Source organism: Melanotaenia boesemani, chromosome 3 (assembly GCF_017639745.1).
Source record: "Melanotaenia boesemani isolate fMelBoe1 chromosome 3, fMelBoe1.pri, whole genome shotgun sequence".
NCBI lineage: Eukaryota > Metazoa > Chordata > Actinopteri > Atheriniformes > Melanotaeniidae > Melanotaenia > Melanotaenia boesemani.
In genome coordinates this window covers 19,960,995-19,983,758 of record NC_055684.1, presented here as the reverse complement: position 1 = coordinate 19,983,758, position 22,764 = coordinate 19,960,995, and the positions used below count along the sequence as shown (strand labels likewise).

The window sequence follows — 22,764 nt, the reverse complement described above, 5'->3', positions numbered from 1 at the left end:
ATCCAGTTAATGATTTTGTACTGCAGTAAAGAAGTAAAACTAATACGAAAGCTCAGTTTCTGTAGGTGTATTGCACCGTTATTAGCATAATTTTAGCTGCATTTTTAATACATTTTTTTTTTCATCTAGGATTATAGGTCAAAATTTTCAGACACAATCTGCATTGATTCAGAAAGCTGAATGCTGACATGTTGTGGGAACTTGTAATCTATAATCCACTATCATGCATTGATGACGCTTTCAGAGGAGCAGCTGTTATCTGCTGTCTGTTTAATCCTTTCTCCAATCAGCATTAAGCATGCATGTAGCACTTGCTTGACACACAGTTTATCACCTGTCTGTCAATTACTGTAACAGCCAGCAGGTCAGACGTGTCAGATCTCAGTAGCTAGACGGTATGTTGAAGGCAGAACAAGAGAAGGGAAGGAAGCGTTGAATGCAGCTCAAGGAAAACCAGAATGGAAGGCATTTCTGTTCTTTGCCCTTACAACAAATACTCCTGAGCCTTCTTGACATGTATTCCCTGCAGTCCCTCTATACGACATAATATCTATCTGTTGTGAAATTTCCACACAGAAAGCCTGGAAAAACACGTGTCAGTTGTCACATCTTATAAGACTGGCAGGCGTGAGCTTCAATGATTTTTCTACTCTTTCAGAACTTTCACACAAATGCAGAGCAGTTCCCTAGACTTATTTGTCCTCAGTGCTGTCAACAATATTTTTAAGATTTGTTTGGCTTTTTGAGCAAATATTTTGAATGAGTTTCCACTCCTCTTTGGACCCCTTTGTAGTGCTTAAGTATTTGGCTCAGAATATTTTCACAAGCTAAAGATTGTTGCTGTGAAATTATTTTTTAGGTTAAGGGAGACTTAACACGCACAATGAGATCAATTAAAAAAAAAAATACTAATTTATTTCTGTTATTAGAAATGATTCAACATGAAAATAAAGGTTATCTTTCCAGGAGTAAAATATGGTTAGTGATACTTAATATTAATATTTTTATGTGTTTGCCTAGAAAGAGTGGGCATTTATAACTATTGTCTGGCTGGCTGGCTGGATGGATGTTAATGGTCAGAGAGCTTTAAAGGTTTGGATGGGTGCATTTTTGATCTGTGCACCAAAATAATTAGGATTTTATATTTTACTAAGAGATGTACTTCAGAGGCCCGACATCAGAATCAAACACGAGAACAACATCCCTATTTAATCGCATTAAGTCACATTAGTGTTCTTTCCACATAATTAATCGCAGATTCTATGTTTCTGACTGTACCATAACACAATATTTGTTATGTTTTTAGTACTCCTGTAAGCAGTTATGTACCTGCAGAATAAGGCATTTTAATTACTTGTTATATTTTACTCATCTGAGGTTAAATGACGTGAGCATGTGAACACACACACACAGTCTCTCATGCCACTTCTGACAGCCTCACCTTAATTTAGAAACATACAATACTATAAACAGAAGTAAATTGCCTGAATCACAACAGCACCTCTTTGGCTTTGACACAAAAGTCTGCCTCAGGTTAGTTTTGCCATAAAATCCATCATAAAGGGCAGAGTAGTGTCCATAAATGTGCGAAGGTGAGGGAAGTGCAACATCTTCTTTGACACAAGGTCTGATGAGAAAATCGTCAGCGTTGTCTTAAAAGCACAAAGTCCCTCAACCAAATCGGCAATGGACTTGTCCTGCCCCTGCACTTGGTTCAAAGAGTTCAAAAATGTTGCACAGAAAGTACACTTCTGCCATTAACTGTGACCCAAAAAGGCTGTTCCCTGCTTGTGTGTTCAGTGGGAGGCTTGTTCAAGTCCGATGCAAGACAGAGAGATACAGAAGATCCTTCCTTCCAGCAGCTATCAGGCTGAAGAACAAAGCCCTTAATTAATTAATGTGATTGTTTTACTAAAAAATTACTACTACTACAATATTGAATTTCCCTTTGGGATTAATAAAGTATTTTTCATTCATTCATTCATGTCCAGAGAAAAGACACAATCTCCATGCGGACCTTACAGAAACACTCCATTTGATGTTGTAAACTAGCAGATCTGCATGTTTTGCAAACACATCTGCAAGCTGCTTTTGAAAGAGGGTGTTGTAAGTTGGAGGTTGATCGAACAAGTTACAAATCTCATAATAATATCCATTGTATTTTTAAGATTACTGCTGAGATTTGTACATAACACGAACTGATGGATGATGCAATGTAAAAACTGCTTATGCTGGGGAATAATTAAAAGTCTGGCTACCAAACCTCTGACTGCAGCTGGGTGCTGGGTGCTGCATGAGGACCAAACCTCTTGAGTGTTCTCTTGGATGGGGGAAGGGCCTACGACAGCATCCACTGCTCATTGAAAAGGAGTAAACAATACGTGCTTTCACATCAGTTTCCAATAATACCAGAAAAAAAGTAGCTAGATTTGTCCCTAATTGCTTTTTATTTAAAATACAGTTGCTAGAGGGGTCTGAAAAGTAGCTAAATATAGCACCAAAGTCGCCAAGTTCGAAACACTGCATTAGATGAGCTCTGACATGTGCATCAGTGCAATCGGTGTACTAGGAAATGGTGCATTGACAAAAGTTCTGCATTGTTTGGAAGCAAACTGCGATTAAATGTGTTAATTGTTTTGTAATCAATTAATCGTAATTAATGTGTTAATGTGTTAAAGTCCCATTCCTAATATATACATTAGGGCTTCCAGTCATTCAAAATATTTAATCACATATCAACTATCTATAAATGCACTACAACAGGATGTTTATCACTCTTTTAGTAATCCGGTAAGCAATTATGGACCTCCAGTTATATAATAAGGCACTTTAGTTATGTTTACTCACCTGAGATTGAAGGACTTCACACACACACTTAATTCACACACACAAACACACACACACTTATATATATCTATATATATATATATATATATAGAGAGAGAGAGAGAGAGAAATGTAACATGTCAAGCTGTTATGCTGTTATGTTAAACAAAATGAGCTAGACTCATACTCCCCATTACCTAATGTCATATCACTTTTTCAGCATCAAAAATGTCTACTTCCTTATTAATTTAGCTTTCTGAATCAGAAGCCTGACAAACAGTTTGTTTGTCGGGCCTCACTGTTTATATTGCCTCAGATACAATGCAGATGGTGGTTGACAATTAGGAGGCTGAAATGTCACGTTTACAAGCATTATTTTTGGCTGCTCTTACCACAGAGACCAATCTGCCCCCCAGTTATTCCTCACACTTAACTGAACAGCAGTGATGACTGGTGTGGTTAAGTTGTTGACAAACAATGCAGTGTAGTTCTAGTAAATGTGCCATTTTCTCCTGCAGCAGATTTCTGGTATTGGCTCAGCACCTCAGCTAATAACCTAATTAGCTGTTTGTATTGGCTGTTCATAGTTGCAGTATATCTGGTTTCACCAACCATTACACCTTACCCACCATTCCTGTTGGTTTGTGCAGTATACCTTTCCTCTCTTAATAGAAATGGAAAGACTGATGTATTTGTCTATTTTTCTAATTAATCTCTCTCTCTATATATAAATGTATTTATGTCATCATGACATCAAAAGGGTGGAGTGCCTTCTCCAGGTTAGCAACGAGGTCCTGCCCCAAGTGGAGGAGTTCATATATCTTGGAGTCTTATTCACGAGTGAGGGAAGGATGGAGCAGGAGATCGACAGGTGAACCAGTGTGGTGTCTGCAGTGATGTGGACTCTGTCTCGGTCTGTCGTGGTGAAAAAAAAGGCAAAGCTCTTGATTTACCGGTCGATCTACATTCCTGCCCTCACCTATGGTCACGAGCTGTGAGTAGTGACTGAAAGAACAAGATCGCGAATACAAGCTGTCACAAGTGCGTTTTCCCAGCCATCCCTGAATGCATTCTCCCTCCAACTCTGCTGATTGCTGATGCGCTCCACCTGGTCTGGGCTCCTTATATACCAGTCTGTGACAGTTCTTCTCTGCCAGATCGTCTTGATTTTTCCTCGTACGCTTCCAGCCTTTCTCCCTTGCTTGCCAACCCGATCTCTGACCTGTGATCCATTTTTGGACCTGGATATCCCGACTCAGCCTGCTCCCTGTCTGGTAAACCTTGCCACTCTGTCTCTGATCCTTGACCTGTATTTCGACCTGGATGACCCGATTCTGCCTGCTCCCTGTCTATTGACTCTGCCTGTGATTCATTCTGACCGGTACTCTGACCCTTGGACTGTCCTCAGGATTTGGATTTTGGATTACGGATTTTGCCCCAGGCCATCGGAGAACTTTGGAGGATTCCCGAAGATCTTATTCAGCCTGGATTATCCCCTTCTGTAATTATCAGAGCAAACTAATTGTCTTTCTGGTTCTGCAGTTCCCACAGCCCCGGCGGAGCTGCTATCACGACATCACGGTTCCTGAAAACCATCCTGCTGGTTTCCATCCCCGCCACTGGTACGTGAGCAAGATCTATCGCACATTCCTGTTTGTCCTGGCTGGATTCTCACCTGAGCTCTCCCACCTGCAGGCTAAGCTGACTGCACAAACCAGACCTGATTTCCCTGCAGAAGTTCTCATCACCTCAATAAAACTGTTTTCACCTATTCCTCAGCTCCAACTTATTTGTGGTCCAGTTTGCTGATCCGTGACAACAAGCGGCCGGAATGAGTTTTCTCCGCAGGGGACCACCACCACCAATGAGGGCAGTCAAGGCCCAGATCAACACCACCATGAATGAGGAGAAGATTCAATGTAAAGTGCTTTGAGTGATTTGAAAACCGCTATACATATCTAATCCATTATTATTTTTAGCTAAAACCTAGCATGCTTATGTAGAAGATGATAAAATGCCTGTGATCTGTGATCAGTTATAGGCAGATCATGGTTTCTGTGCATCCGCAAACAAGGACAGAGATACCATGAACTAAAGGGTCAGCATTGAAACTTTTTGCCTCAAAGAGGTTTTTGCAAAGGCATTTAAGCAGTTTCATTTATGAATCTATCAGCCTGTGGATTTAATATTAATCTCAGAGAAAGGTTTAACAGCCAAATCAATCCTTTGGAATTATACTTTGTGTGGTAGAAAAGTGAGTCTCAAGGAGATGAACGTTCCCTTGTAGCTCATAATAGTTTGCTCCTAACCTGCCTCACAGACAAAAGGGAGAATATCGCTGCTATTAATTCTTGTTGGTGGGAAGAACTGTCTTTTAAACATAATCAAAGTTAGAACTGCTCAGTGAGGAGCACATTTGTTGGAGTGTGAGTGGTCATATTGAGTGGGCTGACTCTCCCTGGAAATTGAAGTTACTATGTATTAAAAATGAGGAGTTATTTCCTTTTCTGCATCTTTCCTTCTCTGTGGTTACATTACAATATGAGCTCCCATCCTCTCCGTGACCAGACACCCTACTCTGCTTATAAAAGTAGAGTGTTTCTTTTAGGCTATGTATCACATTTACCTATGGTGTCATCCACAGTGTCAGTGCAGTGAGGGGCTCTGAACGGCTTGCAATAAATCATGATATCTAACAGCTTCAGGAATGGAGCTCACCTCTATCTAGACTTGACCTACTTCTTAGCAAAGTCCTCACAAAGTTCTTGTGGAGCTGCCTCATGGGATAAAAGATAAATGTGGATCTTCCCTGAGTACTCATTGTCCACTTTGTCACTTCATTAGTTATACACAGACAATGCTGCTCCAGTCCAGCTCACATGGTTTATTTACTATTTTAACTTATATCCTCCTTTGTAACACAACACAGTTTAGTCTGCTTCTTTTAATGTGTCTTTTCATGCCAATAACTTTTTAGTAATTTGGTGATTCTCACTGACATAGAGATGCTTTAGAAATTTGAAAATGTGCTAATACAATGAAAAAGACCAGAAAGCAGTTGAAGATGATGGAACCTTTGTCCAAGATAACTTATTCTAATGGATCAATTAGTGGTCTGACATGCTTTTCAGTGTCTCAAACTTCAAGTGTACTTTTGCCAAAATCTGAAAATGTTCCTCTTATGGTGGTACAATTATAACCAGAGAGGTATAAGAAACTGTAAGTGAGATACACGGGATACATGGGGTTCTCACATAGTACATAACATCCCAGATTGATTACTTTTCAAGATGTTTAGTTTTAGATTATCAAACCTTCTAGATGCAAAATAACGCTGTGTAAGATGTGGCCTGTACAATAACATTCACCACTTCTAAGACTGAAAGGATCACAATCAGGGAGAAACATAAAGTTCTTCCTTTTAACTCTTATAGAACTATTACTGTCATAACAAAGAAAATTTCATTAACACAAAAAATAATGACAAAAGAAAGTACTTCTCTCTGGCACAAATTGACGGACAAGATCAATATTAATCTTTCAGCATAGTCTCCACATGGAAATGTAGGTCTAAGCTTTGTTCTTTTAGAATAACAGCTGCACCTCTAGCTCTGGCTGCTCTGCCAAAGAAAAGAGGTATAACAAGAATTAGAGGTGTCTTTAGAGATTCCAGTATCAAAAAGGAAAAACAGTTTTACCGATAGCTGCATACAGAGCTCTAATTTTACCATTTGAACAGGATCTCGGCTCAGATGAGGCTCTCAAATAATATCTGTAATTAAACATGGCTTTCTTTTTTTGTCAGTTACATGTCAGGTGTTGGGTTGTAAGATTGGTTAAAAAGAGTTATTCATATTTGCTAACATATTGTGCTTTTCAAGTTGCATTTGTAATCCTGGCCTTTTTGTCATACATCATGTCCATCTGTGATTGGTAGGTTTTTTTTAAATATCAGCCACAAGCTGGGAGAAAAAATGATATTTTTGCAGGTACTGCATAGTAGGAGTGTGCTTTAATTCAAGTGAGCAAACAAGTGGACAGCTTCAGTGAGGTAATGACATTGGTTGTTAATGTGTGTACCTGTCTTTGTGTTCGGGGGGATTGTTTAATGGCTACTGTACAATATTGAGAGAACAGTTTTTGTTTCAAACTTTTTTTTTTCCCTTGTGATCAGCAGGTATGAAAAGTCACTTTAATGACAAAAAGGAAAAGCTCAAAACCCTGCTGTTTTTGTAAATTCGACTCACAGCTGCATTCAACTAAGAGTAAGAGATTACAAAAACAAAGAATAATGTAGAACATTTACTACTTTGCTTACATAAAAATGACTATGATAAAGAAAATAATTAATGAAATATATCTTAAATGTTTTAAACCACAACAATATAAGCTCAATTTTGAAGTTTACTTGTGTTTGTGTTTAGACCATTGTTTTTAGAATTACATTATGTACCTCAAAAGCACCACAAAGTCCCTTATTTTCAGTTCCCGTTGCACTAAAGAGTTATTTTGTTTCAACGTGATATAAATGAATGATCAGAGCCTTAGTTCAGTGCCAAAAGCTTGATGCTTTCATAGCCTGAAGCTGCTCTGCAGAGGTCATGTAAGAAAGTGACTTTTCTCTCTGTTGCGGTGTACCTCCAGTTGTTGTTGTTTTTTTATTCTTCAAAGTATGTGGACAAAATTGCCAGAATGCAAAGCAGGACTGCACTGTGATTGACATGAGCTATCACACAGGCATATTTTAAAGGAAAACAACTTATCTTGTGCAGCATTAAACTATATTGATTTTGAGATATATATATATATGTATATATATATATATATATATTGTATGTGTGTGTGTGTGTGTGTGTGTGTGTGTGTGTGTACGTGGTTTATCAACATTCATTAACACTTTAACATCAACTTCCCCCGTAGATTGGGTACCAAGCCCCAATGATGATTAATCAGGTGAATGAGAGAGCAACTGACCTGAGGAATAAGATCATGACTAAGATGAGAGCCTGTCAGCCCCGACACCACCTAGCAAGAATGAGTGAAGTACCACCAGAACGTCTTCTAGGTGAGATTAATGTAGCGCTAAGAAATATCCCTATTGTGACCATCACTGAAACCAATGAGTTGATATAAAGTACAGCAACAGCGATCCTGGAGATGTTTGGTCAACATAACATCAATATGAAGGGAAAGAAGGAGGCACCATGGAGGAGAAGGTTGGAAGCCAAAATCAAGGTAACTCAGAGGGAGGTTAGTCAACTGTCAGAACTCCAGAAAAGTTCAATCACAAAAGGGGTACCCAAACGGTACAGCCAGATGTCCATAGCCGAGGCTCTGGAAACTGCCAAACAAAGACTCCAAACATTGGCTGCATGACTGAGGAGATACACAACAGAAATAGATGCCAGGAAAATAAACTGGCTGTCCTTCACTAACTCAGCTGAAGTCTACTCCCAGTGGCAGGGTAATACCACTCACATCAATCCACCAAAGCTGGAGACTGAACAATACTGCAAAACTTATGGGAGAAGGAGGCATCACGTAAAAGTGAATCACATTGGTTAAAAGAACTAAAAGTGGACCACAACACCCTCTGATTGGATAAAGCCCAATAACCATCATGGTGGCAGACATTCAACAAACACTAGCAGGTATATAAAACTGGATGGCATCAGGCCTGGACATGAACAACACCTACCGGTTAAGAAAGCTAAGCGCTTAGTGGCACAAACGAACCACCTGCTAAGGAATGGGACCCACTCTGAACGGCTGACCAAGGGACAGACAGTTCTGATACTGAAAGATCCCCAGAAGGGAACAATCCAATCCAACTTTTGGCCGATAACCTGTCTCTTCACAACATGGAAGCTCCTGTCGGGCTTCATAGCGGCTAAGATAAGTGGGCACATGGATCAATACATGACAGAGACACAAAAAGGCATTAATAAAGGTACCAGATAGACCTGTGAACCGTCTGGATTGCTTACCAGAAATCCTATGACTCAGTGCCACATACATGGATCCTGGAATGCCTGAAGCTGTACAAGATCAACAAAACTCTAAAAGCCTTTGTTGCAAACTCTGTAAGGCTGTGGCAGACCGCCCTTGAGGCCAACTTTAAGCCAATTGCACAAGTTTCCATCAAATGTGGTATATACCAAGGAGATGCTCTGTCCCCGTTGCTGTTCTGTGTAGATCTGAACCCCCTCAGCAAATTAATTAACAAGAATGGCTATAGCTACCGACTCAGGAATGGGGCCACCATCAGTCACCTCCTCTACATGGATGATATCAAGCTGTATTCCAAGACTGAGCAAGACGTTGACTCACTGATCCACACCACCAGGATCTACATGTAGTGGAGTGGGATTCTCACACCTCAGTTTTCTCACTCATGCATTGCAATTGCAAGGTGTAGCGCATATGGCACTTATTGCTGGGCGAAGTAGAGTGCCTTATATCTGGACAGGTGTTTGTCCCTGCAGTAGGTGCTGTATGCTGGCAGGTCGCATGCCACTGTCAATATCATCTCCCCTGCAATCTGTTGCGGTCCACTGGCTGTCTAGGCCGTGTTGAATGCAGCATTCCATGCAGTTTCATTTCGGCGGCATACTGCTTGACAATCAAGTTTGGTGCCAGGGCAGTTCATCCAGACCTGCCGCAGTACTCCTGGCTTCTTCTTTCTCCCTCCCCACAGGAAGGGGGTGTAGCTACGGATACGGGGATTAGAGCGTCCCAAGCTATCTGTGTGTGGATACCCTGCTGTTTTGTCTCTGCTTGGTTTCCTGCCTGCTCTTCCAGTGCATCGGCGGGTGGCGACAAACTTCTGTGACTGACCATTTACCCTTGCACCCTAGTGAGAGAGGTAAATTACAGACTGATCATTACTGTGGGTACAGCCCAGATTGTAATATTGTTTGTTTCTTTTTGGTTGCCTGATTCAAATTTTGATTTAATTAAAGTGTGTTCTGTTGCATGTTTAACCCCATTTTTGGTTACAGGGCTGAACACCTCCACATGATCAAACCCTGGCATATAGGGTTACTCGGGAGATTGTCAGGTTTTAGATGTTTGTTTAATTGTGTCTAAAATTTATTTAAATAAAGATGTAATGGTTGTATGGGAACCCATCTGCCCTGGTGCATTTTTATTTGGACCTACCTTTTGGTATTAGGTTTTCTGGGGGTTTGCCACCCCCAGATGACGTTGCCCCCCTTTTTTTTTTTAATACAGAAATCTTTTGTTGCCTTAGGCGCCTCACCACATACAGCAGGAACATTGGAATGTCACCAAATCGTAACAAAGAGAGGGAAGGTAGTCCATACATAGAGCATTGCACCCCCTGAGGGCAGAATAACAAATGTCAAGGAGAGCTACAAGTACCTTGGTATAGCACAGGCAAATGGCAACCACATAGAAGCTGCCACAGCCACATATCTGCAATGAGCAAGGCAAGTCTTGAGAAGTCAGCTCAATGGCGAGAACAAGATCTGGGCAATTAACAGCTATGCCCTGCCAGTGATCAGATACCCTGCTGGGTTAAAAAGCTAACCAGAGGAGGAAGTTCTGATGACAGGTGTTACAACAAGGAAGCTGTTCACCATGCATGAAGGGTTTGCCCCAAATCTAGTGTCCAGAGGCTATACAGTAAGCGCAAAGGGAGCATCAGAGCTGTAATCCAAGACGAAACATCCAAGCTCCATGAATACATCAGTAAGATGATCCCAAGAGATGAAACGCTTAATGAATGCATCAGGAAATGGAACCTGGAGGAGAATGAAATGGAAGAACTAAATCAGAAAAAATCATGGCAGGACAAGAACAAGCCTTGAGTACAAAGTCAATCGAGGACCAGATCTATCACACCAGGTAGGACCCCAGGTGCAAGCTATACAAAGATGCCCCTGAAACAATCCAGCACCTGACAACAGGATGCAACATACTGGCAGGCAAAGAATACATGAAACGCCATAACCAAGTAGCTGGCATAGTGTACAGAAACATCTGTGCAGAATGTGGTCTTGAGACCCTTATGTCACAATTGGAAACACCTCCCAAGGTGGTGGAGAATGAGAGGGCTAAGGTCCTGTGGGACATCTAGATACAGACCAACAAAATGGTGGTGGCTAACCAACCAGACATTGTGATTGATGTAGCCCAGTGATGGAAATATCAGGAAAAAGGAACATGAGAAACTGGAGAAATACAAAGGACTCAAGGAAAAGTTGGAAAAAGCCTAGAAGGTGAAGGCAACAGTAGTACCAGTGGTCATCAGAGCACTGGGGGCTGTGTCCCCCTACACTGGAGAAGTGGCTCCAACAGATACCTGGAGAAACATCAGACATCTCCATCCAGAAGAGTGTAGTTCTAGGAACAGCTAAGGTACAGTGTAGGACCCTCAAGCTCCAGAAGAGTTGTGTGTGTATATATATATATATATATATATATATATATATATATATATATATATATATATATATATATATATATATATTAGGGCTGTCAAATTATTAAAAATGTATCTGATTAATCACAGCTTTCAAATTAATCATGATTAATCATTATTTGCAACTATGCCTGAAATTTGCCCATTTTACTGTATTATATCAACAGAAAGAGCAAATGCTTACAAATATTTACTGTTAACTGGTCTTCCCTTAGGTAAACGTCAGATGTCCAAGGGTCATCAAATGCAGCATGTAATGTACTTCTGTATGTTGTTCTAAATAATGTCTACCATGTTCTAGATTATAATTCAAAATTCATATATCATCATCTCACCAACTGTCTCCATGGTGGAAATTTCTGTCATAAAACCACCAGATCTGATGACTGAAGTTAAACAGTCAATATTGATTAAGAAACTGATAAAGCTGATGACATGGCTAAAAAAACATTGTTCTTTTTATTATTGAAGTGTAAGTGTTTGTGTAGCAGTAATAAAAGTCCTATAGCAGCATCACCCAAAGTAAAGGGGGGCGGACATGTCCCTACCAAATTCTACCTCCATGTGAGCAAGTAACAAAAAAAAAGAGGTAACAGGTGAACCTGTCACATACTTGATGAGAACTTTGTTCTTTTTCTCAGGGCCACAAAAACAAAATGACATCAGTATTCTTGTTTGACTATGTGGACATTTGAGGCATGCGTGATTAACATGGAAAAGCGCAAAGCTGAAAGAGGTAACTTCCACATTTCTGCTGATGAGAGGTTAGTTTTAATTAATGAACAGCTGAGCGGTGTGCTGAGAAGGTACACAAATTTATACAACAAATACCACATGAACAACCCAACCCCCACAGTAATACTGAGCCTATTGCAAACCAAGCTTTTCGTGTAGTATGAATTGACCAGACCAAAACAAACTGTTTTCTTGTTCCTGCGGTTTCGAGAACAAGAACAAAGTTCTCACTTCTTGCAGAGTATATAACAAGCTTTAAGAAGTGGAAATTCTGCTGCTTTGAAATATGAAAATTTGAATTAAATATTAACAGAAAAACAGTCTGCACATATGTGATGTTCTTTGCTACTGAATATTTGCAAACTTATGTTCCCATGACACACAAAGCTGTGAACAGTGAAGCAGCCCGGGGACAGACCACCAAAAGAAATACAGTAACACTTTATTTACTACACAACACAATGCACTCGAGGTCACCAGTGCTTAAAGGAGAGAGTTGGATAGACAAAAGCAATATTGGTGGTGAATGTGAGACCCAGGCTGTTTACTAGACTGTAGTCTACTGTCACAATCTTTTCCAGTCCTTGTTAGGATGGCCTAGTTTCATTGCAAAGGCTTAACCCACCTCCTCACACTTATTTTTTCTTTTCTTCCCTGAGGGAAACACATTATTCAAGTGTCTTTCTTAAACCTGAGGATCCAAATATACAGCACTCGTTTGGTATCTCCTCTTCCCCTGGGCTCAATTAGAAACATCTTTCAATGGACTCCATCGTTGAGAAGATCCCTCACTGTGTGTTACAGACAGACAACCATGTTATCTCTAAAACCTTAACCTTTGAAATGAAATTCCTAATGACATCTTTATCTACTGTGCGTGGCAGTTGTATGCTGTCAGAAAAACAAAGTGACAAGAGCTACAGACACTTTAATGAAATAAATTTGAATACAATTCTGTTAGTAAAGGGTACAGACTCCACTGAAAACAATCCTGATACACAATATATGATGGATGTTACTGCACCTTTCTGTTACCGCCATACATGAAAGACTAATTTTAGATTAAACATTTGTTTGTTTAAGCATGTAAAGTTAATACTGACAAATATAAAAATTTTATACACTGTATACATTAAACAGTACCCATCCAAAACACAGAAACAGGACCTTTGCTAGCCATGTGGTTCCCCTAAGCACAACTGCTTTGTGGTGCCACCCATTTTTTTTTAATCTATTGCAAAATATAATTATGCATTGTGTGCTGTCTGAAAAAATAAAATCTTACCCCTAATATATTTGTATATACACATAAAAATGATTGGCTTTTAAACTTTCCGTTAAATAGTTGATAATAGTTAAATGTCTTGACTATAACAAATCTCACTTTTTGTAGTATAGTACTGTCCAATGTAACAGTTTTGTGCTTTGAGTTTTTTTTCTTATTGACAGTTATGAACAATTTTTCCAAGCTCCAGCCAGCAAGGGACCAAAATGGACAATAGAAACTCTAGTAACAGAACAACCTGGAAATCAGTCATGGTCAGAAACCTAATATTTTACTTTACGGGTTTCAGTTGCAAGACACTTTAGTATAGTTTAGTATATTTGGTGCTCAGCCTGTTGAGGTCACCTTACATTATTCCGGACTTAAAACTGGATGCAGAAATGGGATTTCTTACCATCTATTTAACATAACTTGAATAGTCTGTCAAGTGATAAGTGCCATAGTATATTTTACATAACAGTGGAAGAAAAAAAAAAACTTGTCTATGTGTTAGTCTGACTAAAACTGGATTTTAAAATCCATTCGGGACAATGCACTGCAGCTGTGCTTTAGAAACTTAGTTGCACATCATAAGAGCAGGTAACATTTGTTGTCCTGTATGAAGATTAACCTTTGTAAACCTGAGGTTCCCCAATTAGGCAATGTTGAGAACAGAATGTTCCAAAATTCCCTCAATTGTCTGTACTAAAACCTCACTAATTCTGTCCAGTTTCACTGTATCAGATTTGGCCTTTACATAGATAATCTTCACATTTTGTACTATGACTTGATAGAGGTTTGGAGCTACAGCTGCTTCATCCCAAAGGGATATTCACATTAATCCTGAAAGTGTTTTTTGTTTCTTTTTTAGGTGAGCCTGAAGCTGTTCTTCACTATGCTATACACCATCTTTATTTCTACTTCAGCAGAAAGACATATTGATATTTATACATATTAACAAATCTTACCATTGTCCCCTTTACCAAAGCTATATACTCTTTTCATTATGTTTGGAACTTTTAATACAAAGCCTAAAATAATAGCCACATGACTAAAATGGTTAAATGTGTTTGAGAAAAACTAAACTTTAAAGCATTTGCACCAGCTAAGGTGAAAAGTTGGCCTTCATTGTTTGCTTCACGTTTTTGTAGCTGCATCATTAAAATTAAATGCTAGTACATCTATATCAGGAGTAACTAAAAACACTGACCCTGAAATTCCACATCTGTTGATAGTCGCACAAACTGAAAAGAATAAATTTTACGGTTGAGAAGCCACTGAATAACATTCATTTATTCATTTTCTATACCACTTTGTCCAATTCATGGCTGTGGGGAAGCTGGAGCCTGTCCCAGCAATTAGCAGGCGAGAGGCAGGGTACACCCTGGACAGGTCGCCAGTCCATCGCAGCCACTAAATAACAGTGAGTGTGAAATAATGATGCATCACATGAATAAAAGCACCTTGCTGGTCACACAGTCACATCTTACAAACAGAACTGCTCTGAGAAGTGAATTTTTTAATCATTTTGCTTTCACGCAGTCACTGAACTGTCAAAATAGTACCGCTTTGATTGTACAACAACAGCAGGATATTCATGAAGCAGTGTTTCCTAGCAACATAGTGTATGCACTGTGTATATGCTACAGTAGCAGGTCTACAGTGGGAGCAGTCATCACTAAGACAAAAGATGAATGAAACCTCAGCTGAATGTTTGAGAGTATGTAAGGTGCAGATTTTCAAGCACTTCAGATAATTTGCTTGACTCACTTCTATGTTTAGTTCACACAGACATTCACAGTCTGTTCTGACACCATCCAGAGTGAATTGATCGAGCCTGAGCCCCCGATGCAGCTTCCAGATCTGTTTTTTTTTTACAGCAAAGCAGCACCTGTCAATTTTGTGATGGCAAACAGTGGTATTGCTGCACAGCTGAGAGAGCTCACTCACAGGACCCTGGAGAAAAAAAAAACATCACTGCAGTGCATCTCTCAGTCCTGTGGTATATTGGTGCTCAATTCTAGACAAATGCACTCCTGCACTCATTCTGTCACCTGAGGGCAGCTGTATTGTTCTATGTTCAGGTGCTCCTGGGAAAAGACTAAGCCTGGTGGACAAACATTTCATCTGCTCGGCTACTCATACTTGCACAAGGACCGCCTTGGCATCGACTCTCCAGCATCCATTCACTGTACTCAGTGATTAAGATAAAATAGTTGTTTTGAATTACAAAACCTGAATGAAATTACTTTTTTTTCAATTTTTTTAATTACATTTTACTCAGAAAGATGTTTAGTTTTCACATGGTTCAGTCATCTAAAAACATAAATGATTTAGAATTGCTCTGTGATCGCCTCTTTAGTGATGAGGAAACTTGATGTATTTCCTACTGATGTGAGCTGCATTTCAATTAAAGCAGCTGTGATTATGTCAAAATAAAGATGTCTGCTTTTCAAAAGAAGGCTCTCTCAGCTTCTTGTTTGTGTTCACTGTGTGATATCACTACAACAGCAATGTGGTGTAGTAGTTGTATGTTTCTGTCGTGATCTGATCATGTAAACATTCAGTTTGTGTGAATAAAACCTCTCATCTCACCTGTACAGCTACAATACCACAGCTGAGCAGTTTGCATTAGACCCTGTGATAGCCATGTGATCATGATCACCCAGGTACATTTAGTCCTGCATGTGTCCTGCCACTGTGTTACTGAACAACATTCAAGATGTCCTACACATTTTCAGGTGTATTGAAAGTTGCTAGTGTTCAGACTTGTTGAAGCACAGAGAAGCCAGCTGTTAAGACAAATCACACAAACTTGCTTGTCTTCTACACAGCTGGGAGTTCAGACTCTGAAGGCACAGATGAGTTAAGACTCATGTACGTCAGCAGTTCATCAAAGATATTTTTCTACATTGTTATTTCCAATCAAATAGTATTTTGTGTTTTACTAGAGTGTAGAAAGTTTAATTTTGTTACGTTTGAAAAAATAAACCAAAAACTGTTGTCAAAAGCCACCACAGAATGCAAAGTGAATCAAAAACAGAATATACTGTTAACTTTTATATCTTTTAGTTATTTTTAGTAAGTGATTAGATGCCAATAGCTTATTATATATACCAATAACTTAATTATTAATAGCACATGTGACACACATATAGAAAGATAATCATATGTGTCTGTTCCCTACACACACATATATATATATATATATATTTATATATATTCCTGTGTTAAGTTTGAATCTCCTTGCTTGCTTGTTAGTGTAAGGCAATGAGAATGATGAACAAGTGCAAATAAGTTGATTCATCAAATACTGCGTTCATTTCATTTCACACTAAATAGAATGAACATAGTAATTTTGTTAAAACAAAATCTTGAAAAGAAAAACAAAGTACGGATAGGACTAGTGATGGTGTGTAATGCACCACCCTGTAGTCTCATGAAGTGAACCTCTGCAGCCTCTTCATTGTACTGTGGAAAGATAATGCACATTGGCTGGGCATATTGGTGTAATCTAGCACTCAGGCATGCATTCAGCACCCTTGCTAAGCAACAACTGTTATTTCCGAGCCTTTTGTGTGGCAGGCTGACAGCACCAGGAAGGCGTGGAGAAGATGACGGCTGCAGAGAGCTCTCTGCACTGAGGCCTTAGGCTCAAGTAGGGGCTAACCTATTATTTGAAATAATTTCATGTTTCCTTCCACCAACTCCATCCTTCTGCTGCCATTATCAGAGCAATCGTGGTAACCTATTATTAAGGGAATGGCAACCATTGTCTTCTGGTCTTCAGGGAGGAAAATTCACTTTTAATCTGTACTTGTTTACAGCAGGAATAAAACTACACAGGTTTGCACAAATGTGCTGCAAAAATATAACTATGTTTTTGATTATCCAGCATACAGAACAAGACCAAATGATGAAAATAACCTGTTAGTGGATATCTTTAAAAAGAAAAGGATTACATAACTTAACAAAAACCTGAAAATGGACGTTAAAGTTTGAAAACATTTTTAATAGAAATAATAAATTTTGTATAAAAAAAAAATAAACATGCTTCACACACTGTAGTTTTCATGAGGTTTTACAAATACATAGTCAGATAGCCAGGCACTGTATCTTTTTGTACATTTTCCCCAATTTAAGATATGTCAGGACATAAAGCACACATCATCGATCTATTTAATAACATACACTAACTTACCATTTAATTTGGTCAGCACTCACATTTTATTCTGCAACACAAATGGTGTTGAAAGTAATACAGAGGGAGGCATGAGAAGCAGCACTGAATTCACAACACAAATGACCCCACAACGTTTTTCCCAAGACATTAGAAGGGCTCTTATATCGCACAAAGGCAAATATTAATCTGTTCAGCGAGCTCAGGATGACTGATAGAGATACAGTATATTTTAGCAATTAGATTTTCATTGGTGAAATGCCTTCCAACTTCCCGACACCTCTTCCTTATCATGAGAGTGCCTGAAGAGGACATGTACAGTAATGAATTTTCTCGGTAGTAGGCCCATTATGGATATCACCCTAAGGGCGAACTGCATGATCCTCTCAAGGGCATACTTCATCTTAATTCCCTTGCTAATGGATCTGTACAGCCAAGCTTCAACCTCACATTTTGCACAGGTGACCAAGAGAATAGCTGGTGGCAGTGATGGGAGGGTCATCCTGGATGACAGCTCATAATGAGATCTCCTGGCTAAAATAGGGTATATTTTAACCACGAGCCACTGTTTCAAAGCACAAACAGGTATGTGGAGGACAGTGGCAGCCTTGCAGCTGGTAATACAAATCATGACCTCACTTAAGCACAGATAATCACTCACTAGACCTTTACCAATTGAGAACAAATTTTAACGTACAATAGGCTTGGGCCCAAACAATTGTTAACAACGCTGCAACAGATTTTAAATGCATTCCAAAGATATTATTTTTTCTCTTTTTTTATTACTTATTCTTTAAACAACACAACACAGGATGTTGAAACTGGCATGCTCAAAATTGGCAGAGATCCTCATATACGTAGTTGTTCTCGTTAACTCAGTGGGATGCTGAGAAAGAAAAAAAGAAAAATACGTATAGTCTGGTCCAAATCCCTTGCATTGTTGAAATGATCCCCCCCTTCATTTCTGACTCATGAGACTGAAATACATTTAAAAAGAAAAAACAAACACAAGCCCCTCTTAGAAATCCATGGACCATGTTTTCATGCCTTTTTTGGTGTTGATTAATCCCTTGTGATGCCTTGAGAGGATTTAAAGATAACATTAGGAACGCCTGAAACATATTTGAGTTCAGCTCCAGTCAACACTGTGCAAGATGACAGGAGTCTTTGAAAGAGGGAATAGCTGAAATGTAAACACTCTACAAGAAAGCTCCATCCTTCAGTCTCTAGGCCTCTGCCATGCAAGTATTTTTCTTTCTTTTAATTGATGTTTTCTTGTGAGGCTGACAGGAGATGGAACCTTAAAATTGTACAGTTATCTGTTCTGGTCGTCTGTTTTGTCCATCCCTGCCCCTCTTTGTGGTCTCTCCTCACCATGTCACGTCTTTGGGCTTCTGTGATCTCCACCCGCACAATGACACATCCTCTTTTTTTTTTTTATTTTTTAAGCCGTGTGAAATTCCACTGCGTGTATTTTTTTTTCTCTGCCGGGGTGGTTTTCCTGGATCGCGATAAGAACCTTTGTCCTCTAGATTGCATGGTTGCTGTAGCTGATGTAGGTTTGCTTTGTCGAGAAAGCTGAAAGAGAAAAAATGAGAGGGAGATCGGGTGAGACTCAGGTGGAGGTGAGGTGAAGTGAGACATTTAAACAGGGGAGGGTATTTTTCTGTTTTCTTGTCTAACAAATATAAGATGAAATGACACAAAATGGCTAAAAACAAATGTTTGCTTATTTTTTTGTTCTTTTGCAGCAGTGCTGCACTAATGCCAGTAATTCCTAAAAAATCTGCTGCTTACTGACTGTATCTTTGCCTGCATGGATTACCTACAGCAACCTCTCCACCGTTTTCCTGCAGCTGTCAGAACCTAACTTTCCAGTTGTCTCCCCAGACCGTGTTAGCCGATTTGCTGAGGTGGAGCAGATAAATCTTGACATATCGCCACCAGATCTAGGCTGCTGTGGGAGCTGGCCCAAGACAAGAATTTTTCAATTTCATCAAGCCATATATCCACACAAGCGATGACAATGACAAATGTTTTTTATTGAAATAGCCATGCACACTGTAAAGCCCCTGTAAACGTTAACCCCATCAAGATAAATTGCTGCTGGCCATCAGTTCTATGACTTTGCCTTCACGGCATTTATTGTAACAAAAGGCCCAATTAACCCTCAGCTGAAACTTAAAGCTTGAATGGTAGTAATTCTGCTGCATCTGTTTACAAGAAGCTGTTGTAGGCGGATAGGCCTCAGCATTGTGCTATTGTTACAGCAGTGCATCACACATTTTATATTCATTTCTGTTTTTTGTGTAAACGGTAAACACGTCAGCTTTTTTTCATTTGTGTGTGAAAGAAAACATTTTCACTGTTGGTTTTAAACATAGGGAGGAAATGCAGTTTTTAAATGTGTGACAAAAGGCTCTATGCCTTAAAGTTGAGGCCAGATTGAGTGAATGGATCTCTGCTGACAGACATGACTGATTAAAATCTTTTCCTGCCTGAGGCAAGCAGAAGACGAACGTTTTGGACGTCACATGCGTAATTTTTGCTGACTCAATTGCTGAAGTCATTATTTACTCGACTTGTATAAATCCAGAGTGTCACTGATACTGTGGTGCAGAGCACTTTTACTGGTACGAAGATTAGAGGGAGGAGGAGACGTGCCACATGCTGGGGGATTCAGCTGCTTCGACAAGGAGATTTACGTGCCTCTTCATTCTTTAGAATGAGTTTAAATTCTGGCTGCTTCAGTGATTTTATTATAGATCTTTTGATTATTGTTTCATCTAACAGTTTATCTGTGTCATATCAATAATCCATAAGAAATGCTAATCAGATTACCAGAGCCAAAAGTGACATTATCATAAACATTTATCTTCATATTAATGCAGCGATTTATATTATTGTTGAGGTTAAGTTTCATCTGAGAGTAGTGGCAGGCAGATAGCACTCATATTGTGTGTTTATGAAGACTCTGCAGAACCCAGTCTGACTCTAAGTGAAGGTTAGTTTAGCCTACAGTCCTATAGCTTATAATTAGACTACTTCAAACTGTTTTCACACCGCATTTTCATACTTTCAGGAATTGACTAAGAGGGGTGCCGACCGAGGCCCCGAGTAGAATATAAACGTGTTAAATGAGTTGTAAACAACTTGTGCAGACTCTTGTACTCTGTTAAACCTGGTGTCCCACTACAGCATAACAAATGATATTAAAAAAAAAACAATTGAAGCTGTACGGATTTTTTTTTTCACTAATAATTTTATGAAGAACTTTCACCATAACTTTTTGTAGTAACATGTTGAATTATTTTTTTTTCCATTCAGATCAATGCATCACTGCCATTAGATCATCCTAAAATGTTACCCTTTGACACTTTCAGCCACTTCTAGATTTAATTAATTTGCCTGACTTGCAAATTCATTTAAAGTAATTTAACTTCAAATGTTTTGCACCACAGGAACACTGAGACTAATCTGCACCTAAAATGTCAAGCTGATCAGTTAATTGGTTAATGTTATTTTTTTTAAAAAAGAAAATAACAAAGAAAGCATTACAAGTGAACACTCGAGAATGTCTTGAGATTTTCAAAGAAAATTGTATGGAGAGTTTTTGGAGCCAGTTGATCCATACATTTCACAGCAGGAGATTCTCTGGTGGATATGAATTTGTGCATTAAGAAAAGTCTGCATTTAGGATTAGGGAAGGAAAAGCATGGTGTGGAAATGGTTGTTTTGAAACCTTGACAATGGCAGATGAGGCTACTTGATGACTATTTTGATGCATATATCAATGCTATATTAAATGAAATGTTCCCACAAAACCTCAAGAACTCATCTTGTGAAATGAAGCTAAAATTATTACAGCGAGCAAGTGTGATTTAGCTTCATACAAGTACAAAACAGTTGCTGGTTCATGCACAACTATGTGTCATTGTCCACACCTCTTACTCTGCATCGAATGCTGCACACACATTTATACTTACCCTTCTGGAACATATTCAGAAAAGTTTAGGGCTGATGTATATTTGGGATAACAGTTTCAACTTAGTACATTAGATCAGTTAACTGATTTATCATTTTGTTTCATTTATCAATAAAAAAATGCATTATTCATAATTTCAAACTTAAGGCTCAGACAGATGTTTAAAACCCTCTTTGTTTAATCTACACATAAAAGAATCATGAACATCAAATTGATCTTTTTTGTCATTCATTTTTGGATGATTACTTCTGTGTGGGAGCGATTGTAAAGCAACAAGAAGTCACTGCCTGCAGCCAAGATATAAGGCTTGTGAGAGATTTTTAAACCGTGCTTTGCCAGGAAAGGAAAGACAAACTGTCAGAATCAGCCAGAGACACAAAAGCTGGACTAAAGCCTAGACAGCTTTTCCAAGTTTCAGTTTATAAAAGAAGTCACCAGAACAAAACTAATTCTAATATAGCAAAATATTTCAGTACCCTTATATATCAGTTAATACATTCCTAATAGTTGTACCCATGGCAGATTACCACTGTCAGCATTGTAAGTTATAGCTGTGTAAGTAGAGCTGTCCCTTTTTCACTAAATTACTGACAACAGTAATAATGATGTACATACATGTTGCATTTCTACTGAGTTAAACCAGTCAATTATTATTCTGTGACAGGATAAGCCTAAAAAATGTATCAGGCAAATAACATTATAAGTTCGCCAATTCAAGAAAATGTAAAACTTTCTATAAAAGTTTATGCTGTTAAACCAACATACAATTCGGAAACGACCAATTCTTTCACTCATCCCTTGAGGAGGTACAGTTGGTGGAGACCAACTGTGGTGTCTGGCTCAACAAAAAAAAACTCCTGCCAATGTTTGTGTAACATCACAGCAACATGACATGAAGCCATACAGAAATCTTGTTGGCATGCAGTGTAGGGTGTTCTCTGGGGACTGACTGTGTGCAGGTCTGGCTCATTTCAAGCAAGACTATATTGTCTTTCAATGACCTCCTGTCTGAGATGAGTAATCAGTTATAAGAACAGTTGATTTCCTGTCAGTTATCTAATTAATTAATCATTTCAGTGTGAGTGCAATTAGTGTAAGCTGAGAGAGAATTAAGAAAAGTGGCTTTTCACGTGTAGAAAATGTCAAGATGTGAAATTCTGTGTGCTGCCATTAAATTCAAAGAACTTATAATGAGGGAAATTATGTTGCAGGACATTGATTTACAGTGGACAGAGCAAACACACACACGTACACACACATACACACACTTATACAACTGAGACTGCTGCCATGATTCTGCACAAACATCCACCACCCAGCCACCAAAT

The 22,764-nt window shown here is 39.0% G+C and overlaps 1 protein-coding gene across 1 annotated transcript in view; it reads right to left on the bottom strand.

Moving 5' to 3' along the window:
- Positions 1-17,278: 17,278 nt before the first annotated feature.
- LOC121637246 (metabotropic glutamate receptor 4-like) overlaps positions 17,279-22,764 on the bottom strand; it is a 218,966-nt gene continuing 213,480 nt past the window's right edge. The window contains exon 11 of the mRNA XM_041981278.1: positions 17,279-19,029. Coding sequence (XP_041837212.1) covers positions 18,980-19,029 — 50 coding nt within the window. The 3' untranslated portion in view covers positions 17,279-18,979. The remainder of the gene's footprint in view (positions 19,030-22,764) is intronic.